This window comes from Symphalangus syndactylus, chromosome 14 (genome assembly GCF_028878055.3).
Source record: "Symphalangus syndactylus isolate Jambi chromosome 14, NHGRI_mSymSyn1-v2.1_pri, whole genome shotgun sequence".
NCBI classification, from domain to species: Eukaryota; Metazoa; Chordata; class Mammalia; order Primates; family Hylobatidae; genus Symphalangus; species Symphalangus syndactylus.
In genome coordinates this window covers 25,470,488-25,489,232 of record NC_072436.2, presented here as the reverse complement: position 1 = coordinate 25,489,232, position 18,745 = coordinate 25,470,488, and the positions used below count along the sequence as shown (strand labels likewise).

General features: G+C 43.7%; 1 protein-coding gene across 5 annotated transcripts in view; it reads left to right on the top strand.

Moving 5' to 3' along the window:
• Positions 1-6,210: 6,210 nt before the first annotated feature.
• The window catches only part of MOB1A (MOB kinase activator 1A), a 26,452-nt gene continuing 13,917 nt past the window's right edge, over positions 6,211-18,745 (top strand). For 2 of the 5 annotated variants that reach the window (XR_010115583.1, XR_010115582.1), the window contains exons 1-3: positions 6,250-6,494; positions 12,634-12,800; positions 18,266-18,359. Coding sequence is in view for 3 of the 5 variants with exons in the window: in XM_055240971.2 (XP_055096946.1) it covers positions 6,901-7,040; positions 12,634-12,800; positions 18,266-18,359 (401 nt within the window). In the remaining 2 variants the exon portion in view is untranslated. Of the gene's footprint in view, positions 6,495-6,637; positions 7,041-12,633; positions 12,801-18,265; positions 18,360-18,745 lie in introns of those variants that run through there. The other 3 variants (XM_055240972.2, XM_055240973.2, XM_055240971.2) reach the window with 3 other exon arrangements.

Below are 18,745 nucleotides of genomic sequence, written 5' to 3'. Positions count from 1 at the left end.
CAAAGTGAGACTCCATCTCAAAAAAAAAAAGAAAAAAAAAAAGGTTCGAGACGACCAGCCTGGCCAACATGGTGAAACCCGTCTCCACTAAGAATACAAAAATTAGCCAGGCGTGGTGGCATATACCTGTAATCCCAGCTACTCGGGAGGCTGAGGTACGAGAATTGCTTGAACCCAGGAAGCAGAGGTTGCAGTGAGCCAAGATCGCACCACTGCACTCCAGCCTGGATGACAGATCAAGACTCTGTCTTGAAAATATATATATATATGTATATATATATATATTATAAATATATATATCAGACGTCCTCAAGGCTCCATTTTGGCACCTCTTCCTCTTTACCCTCCCCTCAGCTATTTTACGCATTTCCATGGCTGTAAATATCTATATGGTGATAACTCCCAAGTTTATATCCATCCATCCAGGCCTCTTCTTTGAGTTCCAAATCTGTATATATCTATATAGTCTAACATTTCAGAGTTAATGCATCCAAAACAGACTCCTGATGTACCCCTAAAGCTGCTTTCTTCCCAGTCTTTTCCATCTCAGTAAATGGGAACAACCAGCTACCAGTTGCTTGTGCCAAAGACACAGGAATCAGCCTTGACTCCACATCCAGCTCTTCATTGAGACTTGTGTATTTTTTTCTCTAAAATAAATCTCAATTCCATCCACCTCTCTCCATTGACCTAGGCCAGGTCAACTCCATCTCCTACTCAGACAAACACAATAACCTCTTAACTGCTTCGCTTTTTTTTTTTTTTTGACAGGGGCTTACTCTATCACCCTGGCTAGAGTGCGGTGGATTGATTACAGCCGACAGCATCCTCAACCTCTCAGGCTCAAGCAATCCTCTCACCTTAGCCTCCCGAGTACTTAGGACTACAGGCACATCACCACACCTGGCTAATTCTTGTATTTTTTATAGAGATGGAGTCTCCCTATGTTTCCCAGGCTGATCTTGAACTCCTAGGCTCAAGGGTCCTCCCCGCTTAGCCTCCCAAAATGCTGGGATTACAGGTGTGAGTCACCACCGCTGGCCACTGTCTCGGTTTTTTAAAGAGTAAATGGTGTCATGCTTGTCCTGAAACCCTTTCAATGGCTGGCCACCTTGCTTCGAATAAGATCCAAGATTCTTGGTGGCTGGTTTCATCTCCCTTCACTTTCCCCCTTGTCTGTCACACATTCCCACATCCTTGTCACACTGGCTTTTTGACATCTCCTAAAATGACATCTCCTAAGACTCCTCAGTGTCTCTTAAGTGTCTCCTGTAACATGCTTTAAAACAAAATGTTGCCAGGCACAGTGGCTCACTCATGCCTGTAATCCCAGAAATTTGGGAGACTAAGGAGGGAGGATCCTTGAGCCCAGGAGTTCAAAACCAGCCTGAGCAACATAGTGAGACCCCATCTCTACAAAAAAAAAATTTAGCCAGGTGTGGTGGAGTAAGCCTGTAGTCCCAACTACTTGGGAGACTGAGGTGGGAGGATCACTTGACCCTGGGAGGTTGAGGCTGCAATGAGCTACGATCACACTACTGCATTCCAGCCTGGGTGACAGAGCCTATCCTGTCTCAAAAAAATTTTTTTTAATTACTGTTAAAAAAAATTTTTAAGCCAGTTAAATTTACCAGTAGGGGATTGTATATCAACTTTAGTGACACTAATGTTTGTTTGTTGAGACAGGGTCTCACTCTGTTGCCCAGGCTGCAGTGCAGTGGCACGATCTTGGCTCACTGCAACCTCTGCCTCTTAAGTTCAAGCAATTCTCCTGCCTCAGCCTCTCAAGTAGCTGGGATTACAGGCGTGCACAACCACGCCCAGCTAATTTTTGTATTTATTTAATTTTTTTTTTTTTTGAGACAGAGTTTTGCTCTTGTTGCCCAGGCTAGAGTGCAATGGCTCACCGCAACCTCCACCTCCCAGGTTCAAGTGATTCTCCTGCCACAGCCTTCCCAAGTAGCTGGGATTATAGGCATGTGCCACCAAGCCCGGCTAATTTTGTATTTTTAGTAGCGATGGGGTTCTCCATGTGGGTCAGGCTGGTCTTGAACTCCTGACCTCAGGTGATCCGCCCACCTCGGCCTCCCAAAGTGCTGAGATTACAGGCGTGAGCCACCGCACCCGGCCTGTTTTATTTCATTTTTGAGTCAGAGTCTTGCTCAGTCACCCAGGCTGGAGTGCAGTGGCATGATCTCAGCTCACTACAGCCTCTACCTCCTGGGTTCAAGTGATTCTCGTGCCTCAGCCTCCCAGCCTCAGCTGGGACTACAGGCACACGCCACTATGCCTGGCTAATTTTTTTTTTTTTTTTCTGTTTTTTTTTTGAGACAGAGTCTGGCTCTGTCACCCAGGTTGGAATGCAGTGGTGCGATTTCGGCTCACTGCAATCTCTGCCTCCCAGGTTCAAGTGATTCTCCTGCCTCAGCCTCCCTAGTAGCTGGGACCACAGGCGCATGCCACCATGCCTGGCTAATTTTTGTATTTTTAGTAGAGATGGAGTTTCACCATGTTGGCCAGGCTGGTCTCGAACTCTTGGCTTCAGGTGATCTGCCGACCTTGGCCTCCCAAAGTGCTGGGATTACAGGTGTGAGCGACCATGCCCAGCCGCTGAGTGAGTTTTTGATTTCTGATAAATTGAGATTTCTCCTTCACAGTCTGCAAAGTCTGCAACCTGAGTACTGAGATAATGGACAGGGACAGCTTACCAACTTATTTTATTTTATTTTATTTTTTTTGAGGCAGGGTCTCTCTCTGATGCCCAGGCTGGAGTGCAGTGGCGCAGTCTCCCTTGACTGCAGCCTGGACTTCCTGGGCTGAAGGCATCCTCCCACCTCAGCCTCCAGAGTAGCCGGGACTACAGGCTCAAGTCACCATGCCCAGCTAATTTTTGTATTTTTTGTAGAGAAGGAGTTTCGCCATGTTGCCCAGGCTGGTTAGCAACTTTACTGTTTGTTTCTCTTCACCTATTTGTGACAAAGATTAAAATTCCTTAATCTGTCACAGGAGTAGAGTTTTTTGTTTGTTTTTGTTTTTTTTTTTTTTTTAAAAAAAAAAAAAGCTTGAGCTCCCAACAGCACCAACTGGCTGGGAGGGGCAGAAACCTTACTGCGACCAAAGTGGGAAGATGCCCTGTGTGGGTGAGGTTGTTAGGGTAAAACAGGAGTTTTGCAAGTGATAGAATGGGCACTTACACAGAATGAAAATGCAGAGTTGCAAATCCTGCCTCAGGGAGCTAGAAAGGGGAACTGTGTGATGAAAAGGGGGTGGGGAGAGGTTCAGAAGAGCTAGTCCTGGAGGCTTCATAATTTGCCGCTTAGCTTCTGCTTTCAGCATCTGCTGTGACCAGATGGTGTGCAGTCATCTCTGGCTGGCTAAGCCAAGAAGTGAATAAAACTTCTTCAGTCTTTGTATAGACCTTGTCTGGTGGGGAACAAATTGTCCTGTAGCAATTAGCAGTGAACAATTTCTTTTTCTCTCTTTTACTGGAAAATCTTATCTTTGATCTCTAAGTGAATTATGTTGATATTCTGCTTAAATATTGGTTGAGGATTTTTCCCTAATCCTGAAATCCTCCCTCCCCACTACTCCAACCAAATTTAGCCATCCTGAAAGGTTTTTCTTATAAATAGCTGGCCTTCTATCCTCAGTGATTCTTCAACTGGAAGAAAAATACCATTGAAAGAGGGAAAACTTTCATGAATTTCTTTTTTCCCATATTATTTGGAAATTGTTTTTATGATATTATTTAAGTAATACAAATTACCACAGAAGTATAAATAGATGTACTTTTTTTTTTTTTTTTTTGAGACAGGGACTCACTTGTGTCACCCAGGCTGGAGTACAGTCGTGTGATCTCGGCTCGTTGCAGCCTCTACCTCCAGGGCTCAACCCATCCTCCCGCCTCAGCTTCCCAAGTAGCTGGGACTATAGGCGTGCACCCCCATGCCTGGCTTTTTTTTTTTTTTTTTTTGTAGAGATGGGGGTTTGCCATGTTGCCTAGGCTGGTCCCAAACCCCTGAGCTCAAGTGATCTGCCCACTTTAGCCTCACAAAGTGCTGGGATTACAGGTGTGAGCCACCTCGCCCGGCCTAAATCTGTGTTCCTATATTTGTAACTTCCATATAGCGATATCAAATCGCATATATTTATAAATCAAATTCCAAAAAACTACAAAAGTTTAAAAAATTAAAATTAAAATTATTAATTTATTTTTTTCAGGGGAGGAAAAAGAGTATGTAAATTTGCTTTACATAACTGACTGAAAAATATATTCAAGAAATAGTAAATATAATTTAATAAGTCTCATGTGCCCTAACATCATTAACTTAATGTGACAAGTGATATATGAATGAAATAAAATTACTGGAAACATGAACATTGTGCAGTCAGGTACAGGGCAAACTCCTTTACATTGAGCACCCTGCACCACCATTTGCTGAGCTATGACTCTAGTCTCCCACTATTTTCTTTTTGTTTTCTTCGTTCCACCATGGTGGAATGAAGGCGTTGCTTGGCTGTCACTTGGCATTAATACCACACAAAAGCCAGTATATGAATGTTCATGATAGCATTATTAATAATAGACAAAAAGTGGAAACAACCCAAATGTTCCTCAACAGATGAATGGATAAACAGAATGTCGTATATTCACATAATGGAATATTACTCATCCATAGAAAGAAATAAAGTTTTTTTCTTTCTTCTTTTTGTTTTAGAGACAGGGTCTGGCTCTGTCACCCAGGCTGGAGTGCAGTGGCACCATCTTGGCTCACTGCAGCCTCCATCTCCTGGACTCAAGGGATCCCTAGCTGTGACCACTGGCACACACCATTACGCCTGGCTAATTTTTGTATTTTTGTAGAGACGGGGTTTTACCATGTTGCCCAGGCTGGTCTTGAACTCCTGAGCTCAAGTGATCCGCCAGCCTCAGACTCCCAAAGTGTTGGGATTACAGGCGTAAGCCACAACTGTGCCTGGCCGGTAATGAAGCTTTGATACATGCTACAATATGGGTGAGTTTTAAAACATTAGGCTAAGTGAAAGAAGTCAGTCACAAAAGACCACATAATGTGTGCTTCCATTCACAGTGTATATGAAATGTCCAGATTAGGTAAATACATGGAAATAGAAAGTAGAGTAGTGGTCGCCAGGGGTTGAGAGGAGGGAGGTGGGTAATAAAGAGTGACTGCTAATAGGTATGGGGTTTCTTTTCGGGGTGATGAAAATAGCCTAAAATTATGGTTAGGCTGGGCACGGTGGCTCATGCCTGTGATCCGAGCTTTGGGAGGCCGAGGCGGGTGGACCACTTGAGGTCAGGAGTTCAAGACTGAGACCAGCCTGGCCAACATGGTGAAACCCCGTCTTTACCAAAACAAACAAACAAACAAACAAAAAAAACAAACAAAAATTAGACGGGTGTGGCAGCGCACGACTGTGATCCCAGCTACTCGGGAGGCTGAGGCATGAGAATCACTTGAATCTGGAAGGCAGAGGTTGCAACGGACCGAGATTGCACCACTGCACTCCAGCCTGGGTTACAAAGTGAGACTCTGTCAAAAAAAAAAAAAAAAAAATAGTGCTGATGGTTGGCACACTTTGAAAACATAAACAAAGTCGGAGGCATTGGCTCACACCTGTGATCCCAGCATTTTGGGAGGTCAAACCAGGAGGCTCCCTTGAGCTCAGGAGTCCAAGACCAGCTTGGGCAACACAGTGAGACGCCCGTCTCGCAAAAACTTTGAGAAAATTAGCCGGGCGTGGTGGCACGCACCTGTGGTCTCAGCTACTCGAGAGGCTGATGTGAGAGGATCACTTAAGCCCAGAAAGTCCAGGCTGCAGTGAACTGTGAACTCCAGTCTGGGCGACAGAGCGAGACACCTCAGAAAAAAAAACGAAACAAACAAAAAAAAAAAACGAAAAAGACCACTACAGGGTACATGTTTAAAGGATAGATTTTATGCTGTGTGAATATATTTCAAGTAAAAATTAAATTAACAATTTTAAAAATTGCAGGGGTACGCAGCGCTTATAGAGGTCCCTGCATAACCTAGGGAGCGGGGTCGAAACGCAGCAGCATCAAGATAGACTAACAGCAGGACTAGCCACTGCCCCTTCCGCAGGACCGCCGTCCTCGCCACGCCTCCGGGGGAGGGAGGTCCTGGCTTGGAGAGCGATGATTGGCCGAGTTCTAGGACGAGGCGGAGCGAAAGGGGGCGCGTCCAGTCCCTCCCGGCTCAGCGAAACCTTAGCTCGCGAGATTTTGTTGGTTCCGCATTTCGGGTCTGCGAGGTGGGGTAGGCGGGCAAGGCGGGCGCCGAGGTTTGCTAGGGCTCGCAGCGGCCAGAAACCCAGCTCCGAGCGGCGGCGGCGCGGCTTCCGCTGCCCGTGAGCTAAGGACGGTCCGCTCCCTCTCGCCAGCTCCGAATCCTGATCCAGGCGGGGGCCAGAGGCCCCTCGCCTCCCCTCTGAGGACCGAAGATGAGCTTCCTCTTGTGAGTGGGGCCGGGCCGCGGGCGCCGGGGCTGCGGGCCGAGGTTGTTGGGGAGGCCTCCCCGGACCTGAGGCGAGGGCTGGGCCTGGGGGCCGGGGCGGGGGCGGGGTAGCTGGCGTTTGTTTTGCCTCTGTTCGGGTCCGCGGGGGAGGCGGAGACGTTGGGAGAGGCCGACAGAGATGAAGGTCGAGGTAAAGGAAACGGAGTGTGAAGCCTGAGGAGTAGAAAGGCCCCGGGGCCGTCGCGCCTCCAAACTTTTCCGCCCGAGCGCCCCCGAGGGCGGGGAGACGATCTGGGGGTGGAGCCACGAGCTCCCAGTTTCTCTCGTCTCAAGCCTCTAGAAACCGTCCTTGCCGACTTAACTCGTTGCTCGGTTATAGGTCCAGTTTCATTATTGTCGGTGTTAAATGCCGCCCCAGGAGAATGTGCGTTGCCGCAGTTTGAGAAGCTTGAAATTAAGATGCTGGCCTTGGAGTCGGATCGTTCTGGCCAATTCTGATTCTGCCCACTTACTGGCTTTGATTTTAACCAACTTCTCTTGTCCTCGGTAGAATCGTGTGTTTTTAATCATTATGTAATATACCATACAACAGTATTACATAGTACATTGCAGTACTATTATAAATAATTTGGAAAGTTAAAATTAAAACAAATTCATAGTCCCATTACAGAAACACAATATTGCCATTTTAGTGCACTACAGCAATTAACTTGATAGGCATACCTTAGAATCTCATTTTAGAGATAATGCCTTAGCCCAACCAAACAAGGCTAAAATGGAAAAGCTTGTAAATTCCCTGATGATTCTTATGCACATTAAGGTTTGAGAAGCATTACTCTGGCACAGTATTTTTTATTCTCAGGTAGCTCTCTCTACCTTGTATATTGCTTAAATGTGTGTTTTGTGATTGAATAATTATCCAATTTTAGTTATGGATGTAATCCACATGCTTGACATTTTTATTAAATACAATATAAAAACACTATATAGTTTCTTTTTTTATTTTTATTATTATTTATTATTTTTTTTTTTGAGACGGAGTCTCGCTCTGTCGCCCAGGCTGGAGTGCAGTGGCGCGATCTTGGCTCACTGCAAGCTTCGCCTCCCGGGTTCACGCCATTCTCCTGCCTCAGCCTCTCCGAGTAGCTGGGACTACAGGCGCCCGCCACCACGCCCGGCTAATTTTTTGTATTTTTAGTAGAGACGGGGTTTCACCGTGGTCTCGATCTCCTGACCTCGTGATCCGCCCGCCTCGGCCTCCCAAAGTGCTGGGATTACAAGCGTGAGCCACGGCGCCCGGCCCTTTTTTATTTTTTATAACCAGAGTTTACCCACTTTATTGTGAGAAACTGGGATTCCTTCCATTATTTACTATTATAAAATAGCACTACTCAGAATATGTTTATCTGCGTCTCATTTTCCCTCCCTTGGGTTATTCTCGTAAATAAATGGTCTCTAAAATACGATTACCTTGTCAAAAAGCCTGTATGATTTAGATTTAATTTCCATATTAATAGAAGTATTCCTCCCTCCTCCACTTTTTTCTTACGAGTTGATATTTAGTTAGTGAATGCACAGTTGCTTTGTGGACCTTAATACGAGACTTTTTCTTTTTTTTTATTTTTTGAGACGGAGTTTCGCTCTGTCTCCCAGGCTAGAGTGCAATGGCACAGTCTTGGCTCACTGCAACCTCTTCCTCCCGGGTTCAAGCGACTCTCCTGCCTCAGCCTCCCGAGTAGCTGAGATTACAGGTGCTGGCCACCACGCCTGGCTCATTTTTGTATTTTTAGTGGAGACTGGGTTTCATCATGTTGGCCAGGCTGGTCTCGAACTCCTGACCTCAGATGATCACTCCTGCACCCGGCCGAGACTTTCTTTTTTTAAAACTTGGCTTTCTTGATGGACGCTTGAGTTTTTCCCGCTTTTTGGCCATTATGAATAATGCTGCTGTGAACATATGTGACAGGTTTTTGCGTGGATGTATGTGTTCATATCTCTTGGGTATATACTTAGGAGCAGAATTGCTGGCTTATGTGGTAACTATGTTTAACCTTTTGAGGAACTGCCAAACTTTCAAAGTGCTGCACCATTTTACATTCCCATAAGCACTCTATGAGGGGTCCAATTTCCCCAAACCTCTCATAGCACTTGTTAATTTTCTTTTTTTTAATAGTCATCCTAAGTGGATGTGGAGTGGTATCTCCTGATTTTGATTTGCATTTCCCTAATGACTAATAATGTTCAGCATTTTTTTTGTGTACTTATTGGTCATTTGTATATATTCCTTGGAGTAAAGTCTATTCAGATCTTTTGCCTTTTTCTTTGTTTGTTTTTGTTTTTATTTATTTATTTATTTATTTTGAGACGGAGTCTCGCCCTGTTGCCCAGGCTGGAGTGCAGTGGCGCAATCTCGGCTCACTGCAAGCTCCGCCTCCCGGGTTCACGCCATTCTCCTGCCTCAGCCTCCCAAGTAGCTGGGACTACAGGCCCCGCCACCACGCCTGGCTAATATTTTGTGTTTTTAGTAGAGACGGGGTTTCACTGTGTTAGCCAAGATGGTCTCAATATCCTGACCTAGTGATCCGCCCACCTTGCCCTCCCAAAGTGCAGGGATTAAGGGCGTGAGCCACCGCGCCCGGCCTTGCCTGCTTTTAAATTGGGCTTTTTGTTTTTGAGTTGTAAGAGTTCTTTATACATTCTAGATACAAGTCCTTATCACATCTATGATTTGCGAATATTTTCTTCCGTGTTCGATACAGTTTTTTATCATGTTAAAAACTTTTCAGATTTGATTTTTAGTGTTTTCATCATTCTTTTTTACTTCCCTTTTTTTTTTTTGAGACAGGGTCTCACTCTGTTGCCTAGGCTAGAGTGCAGTGGTGCGATCTCAGCTCACTGCAACCTCCGCATCCCGGGTTCAAGCAATTCTCCTGCCTCAGCCTCCCAAGTAGCTGGGATTACAGGCACTTGCCACCACGCCCGGCTAATTTTGTTTTTTTTTTGTATTTTTAGTAGAGGCGGGGTTTCACCATGTTGGTCAGGGTGGTCTCAATTCCTGACCTTAAGTGATCCACCCGCCTCAGCCTCCCAGAATGCTGGGATTACACGCGTGAGCCACTTTGCCCGGCTCTTTTTTACTTCTTAATCAGTCTTATTACCAAATTACTCAGGTAAAGTAAAAATCCATAGTTCTATTCCATTCCTCTTCCTAGAAGTAATCACCAGTTTTGATGAGTTTAGTTTTTGATATTTTCTATGCATTTACAAAATGGGCTCCTGCTGTACATTTGGTTGTGTATTATGTTTAACCATGTATTAGATCTTTCCCTGTGAATACGTGTACTCTGTCTGGTTTTCTTAACTTCTATACAATATTCCATGATATGGATGTATCATAGTTTAATTCAATCCTCTACTGATAAACTTGAGGATTGCTTCTAGGTTTCTCCCTATTAAAAACAGTCTTGGAAAACAAATCCTTATCCATATCTAGAGGAGATATTTAGAAGTAGAATGGATGGCTTGAGGAGCTTTTCAGTGTTAATAGATACTACCATATTGCCCTCCCAAAATGTTACACTTTATACTTTCACCAGTAGTGTATTAAAATACTAGTTTCTCTGTACCCTAGTCCAGTGGTCCCCAACCTTTTTAGCACCAGGGACCAGTTTTGTGGAAGACAGTTTTTCCACAGATCTGGTTGGGGAGATGGTTTTTGGATGATTCAAATGCATTACATTGATTGTGCACTTTATTTCTATTATGACATTGGAATATATAATGAAATAATTCTACCACTCATCATAATGTATAATCAGTGGGAGCTCTGAGCAACTAGACAGTCCCATCTGGGGGTAATGGGAGAGAGTGACAGATCATCAGGCATTAGATTCTTATAGGGCACATGCAATTTAGATCCCTTGCATGCACAGTTCACAATAGGGTTCATGCTCCTGTGAGAACCTAATGCCTCTGCTGATATGACAGGAGGTGGAGCTCAGGTGGTAATGCCAGCAATGGGGAGCGGCTGTAAATACAGATGAAGCTTTGCTGCTTGCTCACTGCTCATCTCCTTCTGTGGGGCCCAGTCTGTGGCCTTGGGGTTGGGGGCCCTACCCTAGTCCACATTTAATGTAATCATTTAAACTTTTGACATTCGGATTAGGGAAAAAATAAATCTTACTTTAATTGAACAGTTTTCACATACTCATTGATTGTCATACTTCTGAATTGCCTATTCATCTCCTTAGCCTATTTTTCTAAAGGATTCCTTATATTCTTAACGAGTTACAGAAGCCCTCTATTATCCAGTTCATCCTTTGTAATATATGTTACAAGTACTTTTATTTGGTTACTTGTCTTTTTGCTGTTATGGAAGTTTTAATTGATACTATTTGAAATCTGTCCACTTTTTCTTTGAGGTTTCTGAGTTTTGTATAGGAAGACTTTATGGATGATGTGAGATAGGAATAAAAACATTTTTTCCTCAACAACGAGTTGTGCCTGTCTCGTTTATTTTCCCTATTATAAATGTAAAGATGTTAGTGTTTCTTTTACTGTGGTTTGCTTTCAAGGCGTCCTAAATATTTTGATACAGAAAACTGGATTTTTGAACTAAAAAAATTGGGATTACAGGTGCCTGCCACCACTCCCAGCTAATTTTTGCATTTTTAGTAGAGACGAGGTTTTGCCATGTTGGCCAGGCTGGTCTCGAACTCCTGACCTGCACTATTTTCTTTTTATCTTCCCCACCCCCCATGCCACCTTACTATGTTGTCCTGGCTGGTCTCAAACTCCTGGGCTCAAGAAATCCTCCCGCCTTGGTCTCTCAAATGGCTGGGATTACAGATGTGAGCGACTGCACTTGGCCCCACCATTTTCTTTTTTCTTTTCTTTTCTTTTTTTTTTTTTTTTTGAGACGGAATCTCACTCTGTTGCCAAGCTGGAGTGCAGTGGTGCAAGCTTGGCTCACTGCAACCTCCGCCTCCTGGGTTCAAGCCATTCTCTTGCCTCAGCTTCCCGAGTAGCTGGGACTACAGGCGTGCGCCACCACGCCCAGCTAATTTTTGTATTTTTTTTCAGTGGAGACGGGGTTTCACCATGTTGGGCAGGATAGTCTCCATCTCTTGACCTCGTGATCCACTGCCTCGGCCTCCCAAAGTGCCATGATTACAGGTGTGAGCCACTGCACCTAGCCATGGCCCCATCATTTTCTTAGCACTTTGGGAGGCTGAGGCGGGTGGATCACTTGAGGTCAGGAGTTCGAGACCAGCCTGGCAAACGTGGCAAAATCCCATCTCTACTAAAAGAAAAAAAAATTAGCTGGGCGTGGTGGTGCATGCCTGTAATCCCAGCTACTCGGGAGGCTGAGGCAGGAGAATCGCTTGAACCCAGGAGGTGGAGATTGCAGCGAGCCGAGATTGTGCCACTACATTCCAGCCTGGGTGACAGAGTTAGACTACATCTCAAAAAAAAAAAACCAACCAAAATTGAGGCCAAAAGAAGGTTCAGTTTCTCAAGAAGATACAGTTAGTGTCAGATCAAGAACTAAAATCCAGGATCTTTCTCTGTACCAGCCTTCTTCAGAGGGCATAGTAAAATTGCCTTATTTGTGGAATTGTGCTGCTAGTCTTGCTTTTACGTGCAGGGGAAAAAAAGCATTCTTGTATTGTGATCAGCATCTTCCTATCTTGGCATTTTTCAGAGAGTATTTTTTTTTCTTTTCTTTTCTTTTTTTTTTTTTTTTTTTTTTTTTTGAGACTGAGTCTTGCTCTGTCGCCCTGGCTGGAGTGCAGTGATGCAATTTCAGCTTACTGCAACCTCTGCCTCCCAGGTTCAAGCCATTCTCCTGCCTCAGCCTCCCAAGTAGCTGGGACTACAGGTGTGCGCCACCATGCTCGGCTAATTTTTGTATTTTTAGTAGACGTGTGGTTTCACCATGTTGGTCAGGCTGGTCTTGAACTCCTGACCTCAGGTGATCCCAAAGTGCTGGGATTACAGGCATGAGCCACTGTACCTGGCCCAGAGAGTATTTTTTATTTTATTTTTACGGGCTACTTTATATACCTAAAATTATGTTGTTCTACCTGTTCTACTTCCAGTCTTAAAAATTCGTATACTTGCACTTTTAATCTTACAGCAGCAGCCGCTCTTCTAAAACATTCAAACCAAAGAAGAATATCCCTGAAGGATCTCATCAGTATGAACTCTTAAAACATGCAGAAGCAACTCTAGGAAGTGGGAATCTGAGACAAGCTGTTATGTTGCCTGAGGGAGAGGATCTCAATGAATGGATTGCTGTAAACAGTAAGTTTTAAAATGCAACTTTGCTGTTTTATAGAAAGGTTTTGCTAAAATCTCTTTGTTAATGAATTTTCTTTTACAGATAGAACTGTTTTAATATAACAAATTATCTGTAAAGAAATATTAAGTACAAATACATCCAAAGCTATGTTGCTCTTTTCAGAGTACTAGGTAGTAGTTTGTGAGGTTGAGTAGAGGGAGCTGAGGAGAAATGATGAGAGCTTTTGGGCAATTTCTGAGGATAACAGTATGAAAAGCTGAGTAAGGTCAAATAAAAGATTGATAAATGAAAAGATTATGCCTGTTGTGGTCTGTGACTTTGTAGCAAATCCATCTACACAGTTTTACTTCCACTCCCAGCAGTACTCATCAGCCTGCATATCCAGAAAAGTCAATTGCAGTTCATATGGACAGTTGATTGTTGTGACTTAGAGTGTCAGAGGGAATTGAGAGATTGGGAGAAAATGGAGGGATCTAAGCTGAAAGTCACTTTAAGTTCAAGAGAACAAGGGCATGACATGGGACAATATGCTAAGGCTAGAGATTTGAATGTGAGAGTCTCTGATTTCTGAGATGAGATCATTTCTGGGTAATAAAGTTTAAATTAGAGATTTCAGATGTTCCAGGAATAAAAAGTTTAAAACTTTTTGTTTATTTAATTTTTTTTGAGACAGAGTCTTGCTCTGTCGCCCAGGCTGGAGTGCCATGGCTCAATCTTGGCTCACTGCAACCTCCGCCTCCTGGGTTCAAGCCATTCTCCTGTCTCAGTTTCCTGAGTAGCTGGGATTACGGCGCACGCCACCACACCCAGCTAAATTTTTATATTTTAATAGAGATGAGGTTTCACCGTGTTGCCTGGGCTGGTCTCGAACTCCTGAGCTCAGGCAATCTGCCTGCTTTGGTTTCCCAAAGTGCTAGGATTACAGGCATGAGCCACCACGCCCAGCCTAAAACTTTTTAATGGAAAATTTCAAACATATAAAAGTAGAGAGACTAAGTACAGTGAATTCCAGGTATTCATTCCATTACCCAGCTCCAACAACTATCAGTTTGTGACCAATTCTTCTTCTTCTATATGTCACCCTGATTATTTTAAGCAAATCCCAGACATGATGTTTCATCTATAAATATTTCAGTAAGGTATGTCTAAAAGACAAGAACTTGTAAAGATAATGACAATGCCATCATCCTTTAACTTATCAAATATCTGGTCAGTGTCCACATTTTTCATGACTGTCCCATAAATGTTTCTTTTTTTTTTTTCTTTTTTATTTGAGATGGAGTCTTGCTCTGTCACCCAAGCTGGAGTGCAGTGGCGAGATCTCGGCTCACTACAACCTCCACCTCCACCTCTACCTCCACCTCCCGGGTTTAAGCGATTCTCATGCCTCAGCCTCCCGAGTAGCTGGGATTACAGGTGCCTGCCACCATGCCTGGCTAATTTTTGTATTTTTAGTAGAGACGAGGTTTTGCCATGTTGGCCAGGCTGGTCTCGAACTCCTGACCTCAAGTGATCTGCCCACCTCAGCCTCCCAAAGTGCTGGGATTACAGGTGCAAGCTACCGCACCTGGCCAAATGTTTTCTTTCTAAAATTTTTTTGCTTTAAAAATTTATGCTTTGTTTAAATCAGGATCCAAGGAGGCCTGTGTGTATGCTTCTTGAATCTTTTTTGTTTCTTCAGAGATAGGGTCTTGCTTTGTTGCCCAGGCTGGAGTGCAGTGACACGATCATAGCTCACTGCAGCCTCAACTTCTGGGCTCAAGTGATCCTCCCACCTCACCCTTCCGAGTAGCTGGGACTACAGGCTCACACCACCATGCCCTGCTAGTTTTTTTTTTTTTTTTTTTTTGAGACGGAGTCTTGCTCTGTCACACAGGCTGGCGCGATCTCAGCTCACTGCAACCTCCTCCTCTTGTGTACAAGCTATTCTTCTGCCTCAGCCTCCCGAGTAGCTGGGATTACAGGTGCCCGCCACCACACCTGGCTAATTTTTCTATTTTTAGTAGAGACGAGGTTTTGCCATGTTAGCCAGGCTGGTCTTGAACTCCTGACTTCAGGTAATCCACCCACCATGGCCTCCCAAAGTGCTGGAAAAAAACCAGCCAAAAAAAAACCCTTTTAAAAAAACTTTATTCAGGGCCGGGCGTGGTGGCTCACGCCTGTAATCCCAGCACTTTGGGAGGCCGAGGCAGGCAGATCACGAGGTCAGGAGATCAAGACCATCCTGGCCAACATGGTGAAACCCCATCTCTACTAAAAATACAAAAATTAGCTGGGCATGGTGGCGCGCCCCTGTAGTCCCAGCTACTTGGAGGTTGAAGCAGGAGAATCACTTCCTGGGAGGTGGAGGTTGCAGTGAACTGAGGTTGTGCCACTGCTCTATAGCCTGGGCGACAGAGCGAGACTCCATCTTAAAAAATACACACACACACAAAAACAAACAAACAAAACTTTATTCAGATTATCATCTGTTATTCTGAAGGCATTTATTGACCTTCAGCCTTAGATTTTTCTTTGAGACTTAACTGCTATAGATCAGCAGTTCTCAAAATTTTTTGGTCTCAGATCCACTTATCCTCTTAAAAAATTATTGATTCCCATAAATATGTACCATTCTGTGTTAATTAAAAAAGTAAAATACAAGCTGGGCATGGTGGCTCACGTCTGTAATCCCAGCACTTTGGGAGGCTGAGGTTGGCAGATCACTTGAGGTCAGGAGTTCGAGACCAGCCTAGGCAATATGGCGCAACACCGTCTCTACTAAAGATACAAAAATTAGCTGGGTGTGGTGGCACACACTGTAATCCCAGCTACTCAGGAGGCTGAGGCAGGAGAATTGCTTGAACCTGGGAGACGGAGGTTGCAGTGAGTCAAGATCGCGCCACTGCACTCCAGCCTGGGCGACAGAGTGAGACCCAGTCGGGGGAAAAAAGAGGTAAAATACAAAAAATACAAAAAAATTATTGAGAACCCCAAAGAGCTTTTAATTATATTGGGTGTATCTAGTGATACTCTGTTAGAAATTAAAACTGAGAGATGTAAATACTTATTTTTATTTTTTATTTTCTCTTGAGACAGTATCACTCTGTCGCCCAGGCTGGAGTGCAGTGTCACGATCTTGGCTCACTGCAGCCGCCTCCTGGCTTCAAGCAGTTCTCCCACCTCAGTCTCCAGAGTAGCTGGGATTACAGGCATGTGCTACCAAGCCCGGTTAATTTTTGTATTTTCAGTAGAGACGGGGTTTTGGCATGTTGGCCAGGTTGGTCTTGAACTCCTGGCCTCAAGTGATCCTCCTGCCTCATCCTCCCAAAGTGCTGGGATTACAGGCCTGAGCCACTGCATTGGGCCCAAATTCATTTTAAAATAACAATAATAAACCCATTACATGTTAACATAAATACGTTTTTATGAAAAATGACTATTTTCCATAACAAATTTTAGTGAGAAGTATGGCATTGTTTTGTATTTTTGCAAATCTTATTTAATATCTGGCTTAATAGACACCTGGATTCTTATATCCGTTTCTATATTCAGTCTGTTGTGATATTACACATCATGAAGCCTCTGGAAAACACCATTGTGCCCTCTTGAGAGAATAAGAGTGAAAAGAACAATTAAAATGGTTTGACCTTACAGCTCCTCCCTCAGGGGATTCCTGGACCACATTTTGAGAATAGCTCTTCTAGACCAAACCAACTTCCACCTGGGCATATTTTTTGTTTTGAGTGAATATTGAATACCTAAGTGTTACTTTCTTAGAAACATGACTAAGAGGAAGATTTATAAGTGAGGGAGTTTTGTATAAAATTCCTTTTACAAGATAGCATTTTAAAAAAAATCTATTTGTTTTTTAAGAAACTTGGAAAATCCCTAGTTGTTTTTAGGTACTTCTTTAGACAGGAGACTAAAACTTTTTTATTTATTTATTTTTTTGAGACAGGGTTGTCCAGGCTGGAGTGCAGTGGTACCCTCACAGCTCACTGCAACGTTGAACTCCGAGGCTCAAGGGATCCTTCCACTTCAACATCCTGAGTAGCTGGGACTATAGGCGTGTGCCACCATGCCTAACTAATTTTTTAAAATTTTCAATAGAGACCGGGGTCTAGCTGTGTTGCCCAGACTGGTCTCAAATCCTGGCCTCTTAAAGTGCTGTGATAATAGGCGTGAGCCGCTGCACCTAGCCTAAAACATTTTTTAAAACTTTCCAAGGCTTATATGGTTCTCTTTGCATAGAGTATACTCACTCAGTTTATTTACTGAGTGAGTTTACTCACCCCCTTCCTCTTCCATTTTATTCTGGATCTAGCTGAAGCTCCTTCAGGAAGTACCCCCTGACTACTTCCAACTCTTCATGACTTGGCCTTCTCTCTGTAGCATTTATCATTGGCCTTTGGATCCTGTCTTCTTATATCTTGTACTATTATTGCTATTTTTATTTTGAGACAGTGTCTCTGTCACCCAGGCTGGAGTGCAGTAGCGCCATCACAGCTCACGGCAACCTCAACCTCCTGGGCTCAAGCAGTCCTCTCGCCTCAGCCTCCTACATAGCTGGGACTATAGGTGTGCACCACCACGCCTGGCTAATTTTTAAAAAATTTTTGTAGAGATGGAATCTCACTCTGTTGCCCAGGCTGGTCTTGAATTCCTGGGCTCAACCAGTCCTCCCACCTCAGCCTTCCAAAGTGCTGGGATTACAGGCATGAGCCACCATGCCGGGCTATATCTTATATTATTCATCTCTTTTAATTTTGTCCTTTCTGTTAGCTAGAGACTCCAGGGCAAGGAACTTTATCTGAAGTATTTTGTCCTTAGTATGCTGTAGACCTCAAAAACAAATGTTTATGATTAATTAGATCTTTTAAATGCCTCTGGATACAGCTGGCGCACTTTCTCCCTCACAGTATATTCCACAACACGTTTTGTCTCTTTCCAAACACAAATGGTATTATCTGGTCCAAATTGGTAAACTATGGATTTTTCATTCCCTTGGATGTAATCATATTGTATATTCAAATGATATAATAGTCGTCATTAAGTTAGAGTTATCTCCAGTATCTTATTTTCCTTCTGTTATATGCGAGTGGATCACGAGGTCAAGAGTTCAAGACCAGCCTGGCCAACATGGTGAAACCCTGTCTCTACTAAAAATACCAAAACAAAATTAGCCGGGTGTGGTGGCATGCACCTGTAATCCCAACTACTTGGGAGGCTGAGGCAGGAGAATTGCTTGAACCCGGGAAGCAGAGGTTGCAGTGAGCCAAGATTGCACCAGCCTGGGCAACAGAGCAAGACTGTTTCAGAGAAAAAAAAAAGTGTAGTATACTACAAGTTACAGTATCATTGGATTATTGAATGTCTCAAGGGTTCAGCTAAGAACCTAAATGTATTGTCTGTTTTTCTTTCAACTGAGAGGTCTCAGATTTTGTGTTTACACAGACATTTTAACACAATTCTGTTATCTCTGCAGCTGTGGATTTCTTTAACCAGATCAACATGTTATATGGAACAATTACAGAATTCTGCACTGAAGCAAGCTGTCCAGTCATGTCTGCAGGTCCGAGGTACATATACTGCTTATTATATAGGTGTTTGGATTAGTTTTACTTTATCACCAATTGATATAAATTAAACAGTTAAGATTTGTTACCCGTTTGTGTGAAGGTGATTCAGTATTATTGGTTCTTGACTACTCACCTGTAAGCTTTTAGTTATTGTGTAATTTTTAAATTTTATTTATTTTGAGACAGAGTCTCGCTCTGTTGCCAGGCTGGATTGCAGTGTGTTATCTTGGCTCACTAACAACCTCTGCCTTCCGGGTTCAAGCGGTTCTCATGCCTCAGCCTCCCGAGTGGCTGGGATTACAGGCCTGTGCCACCACTCCCAGCTAATTTGTGCATTTTTAGTAGAAATGGGGTTTTGCCATGTTCCCCAGGGCTGGTCTCAAACT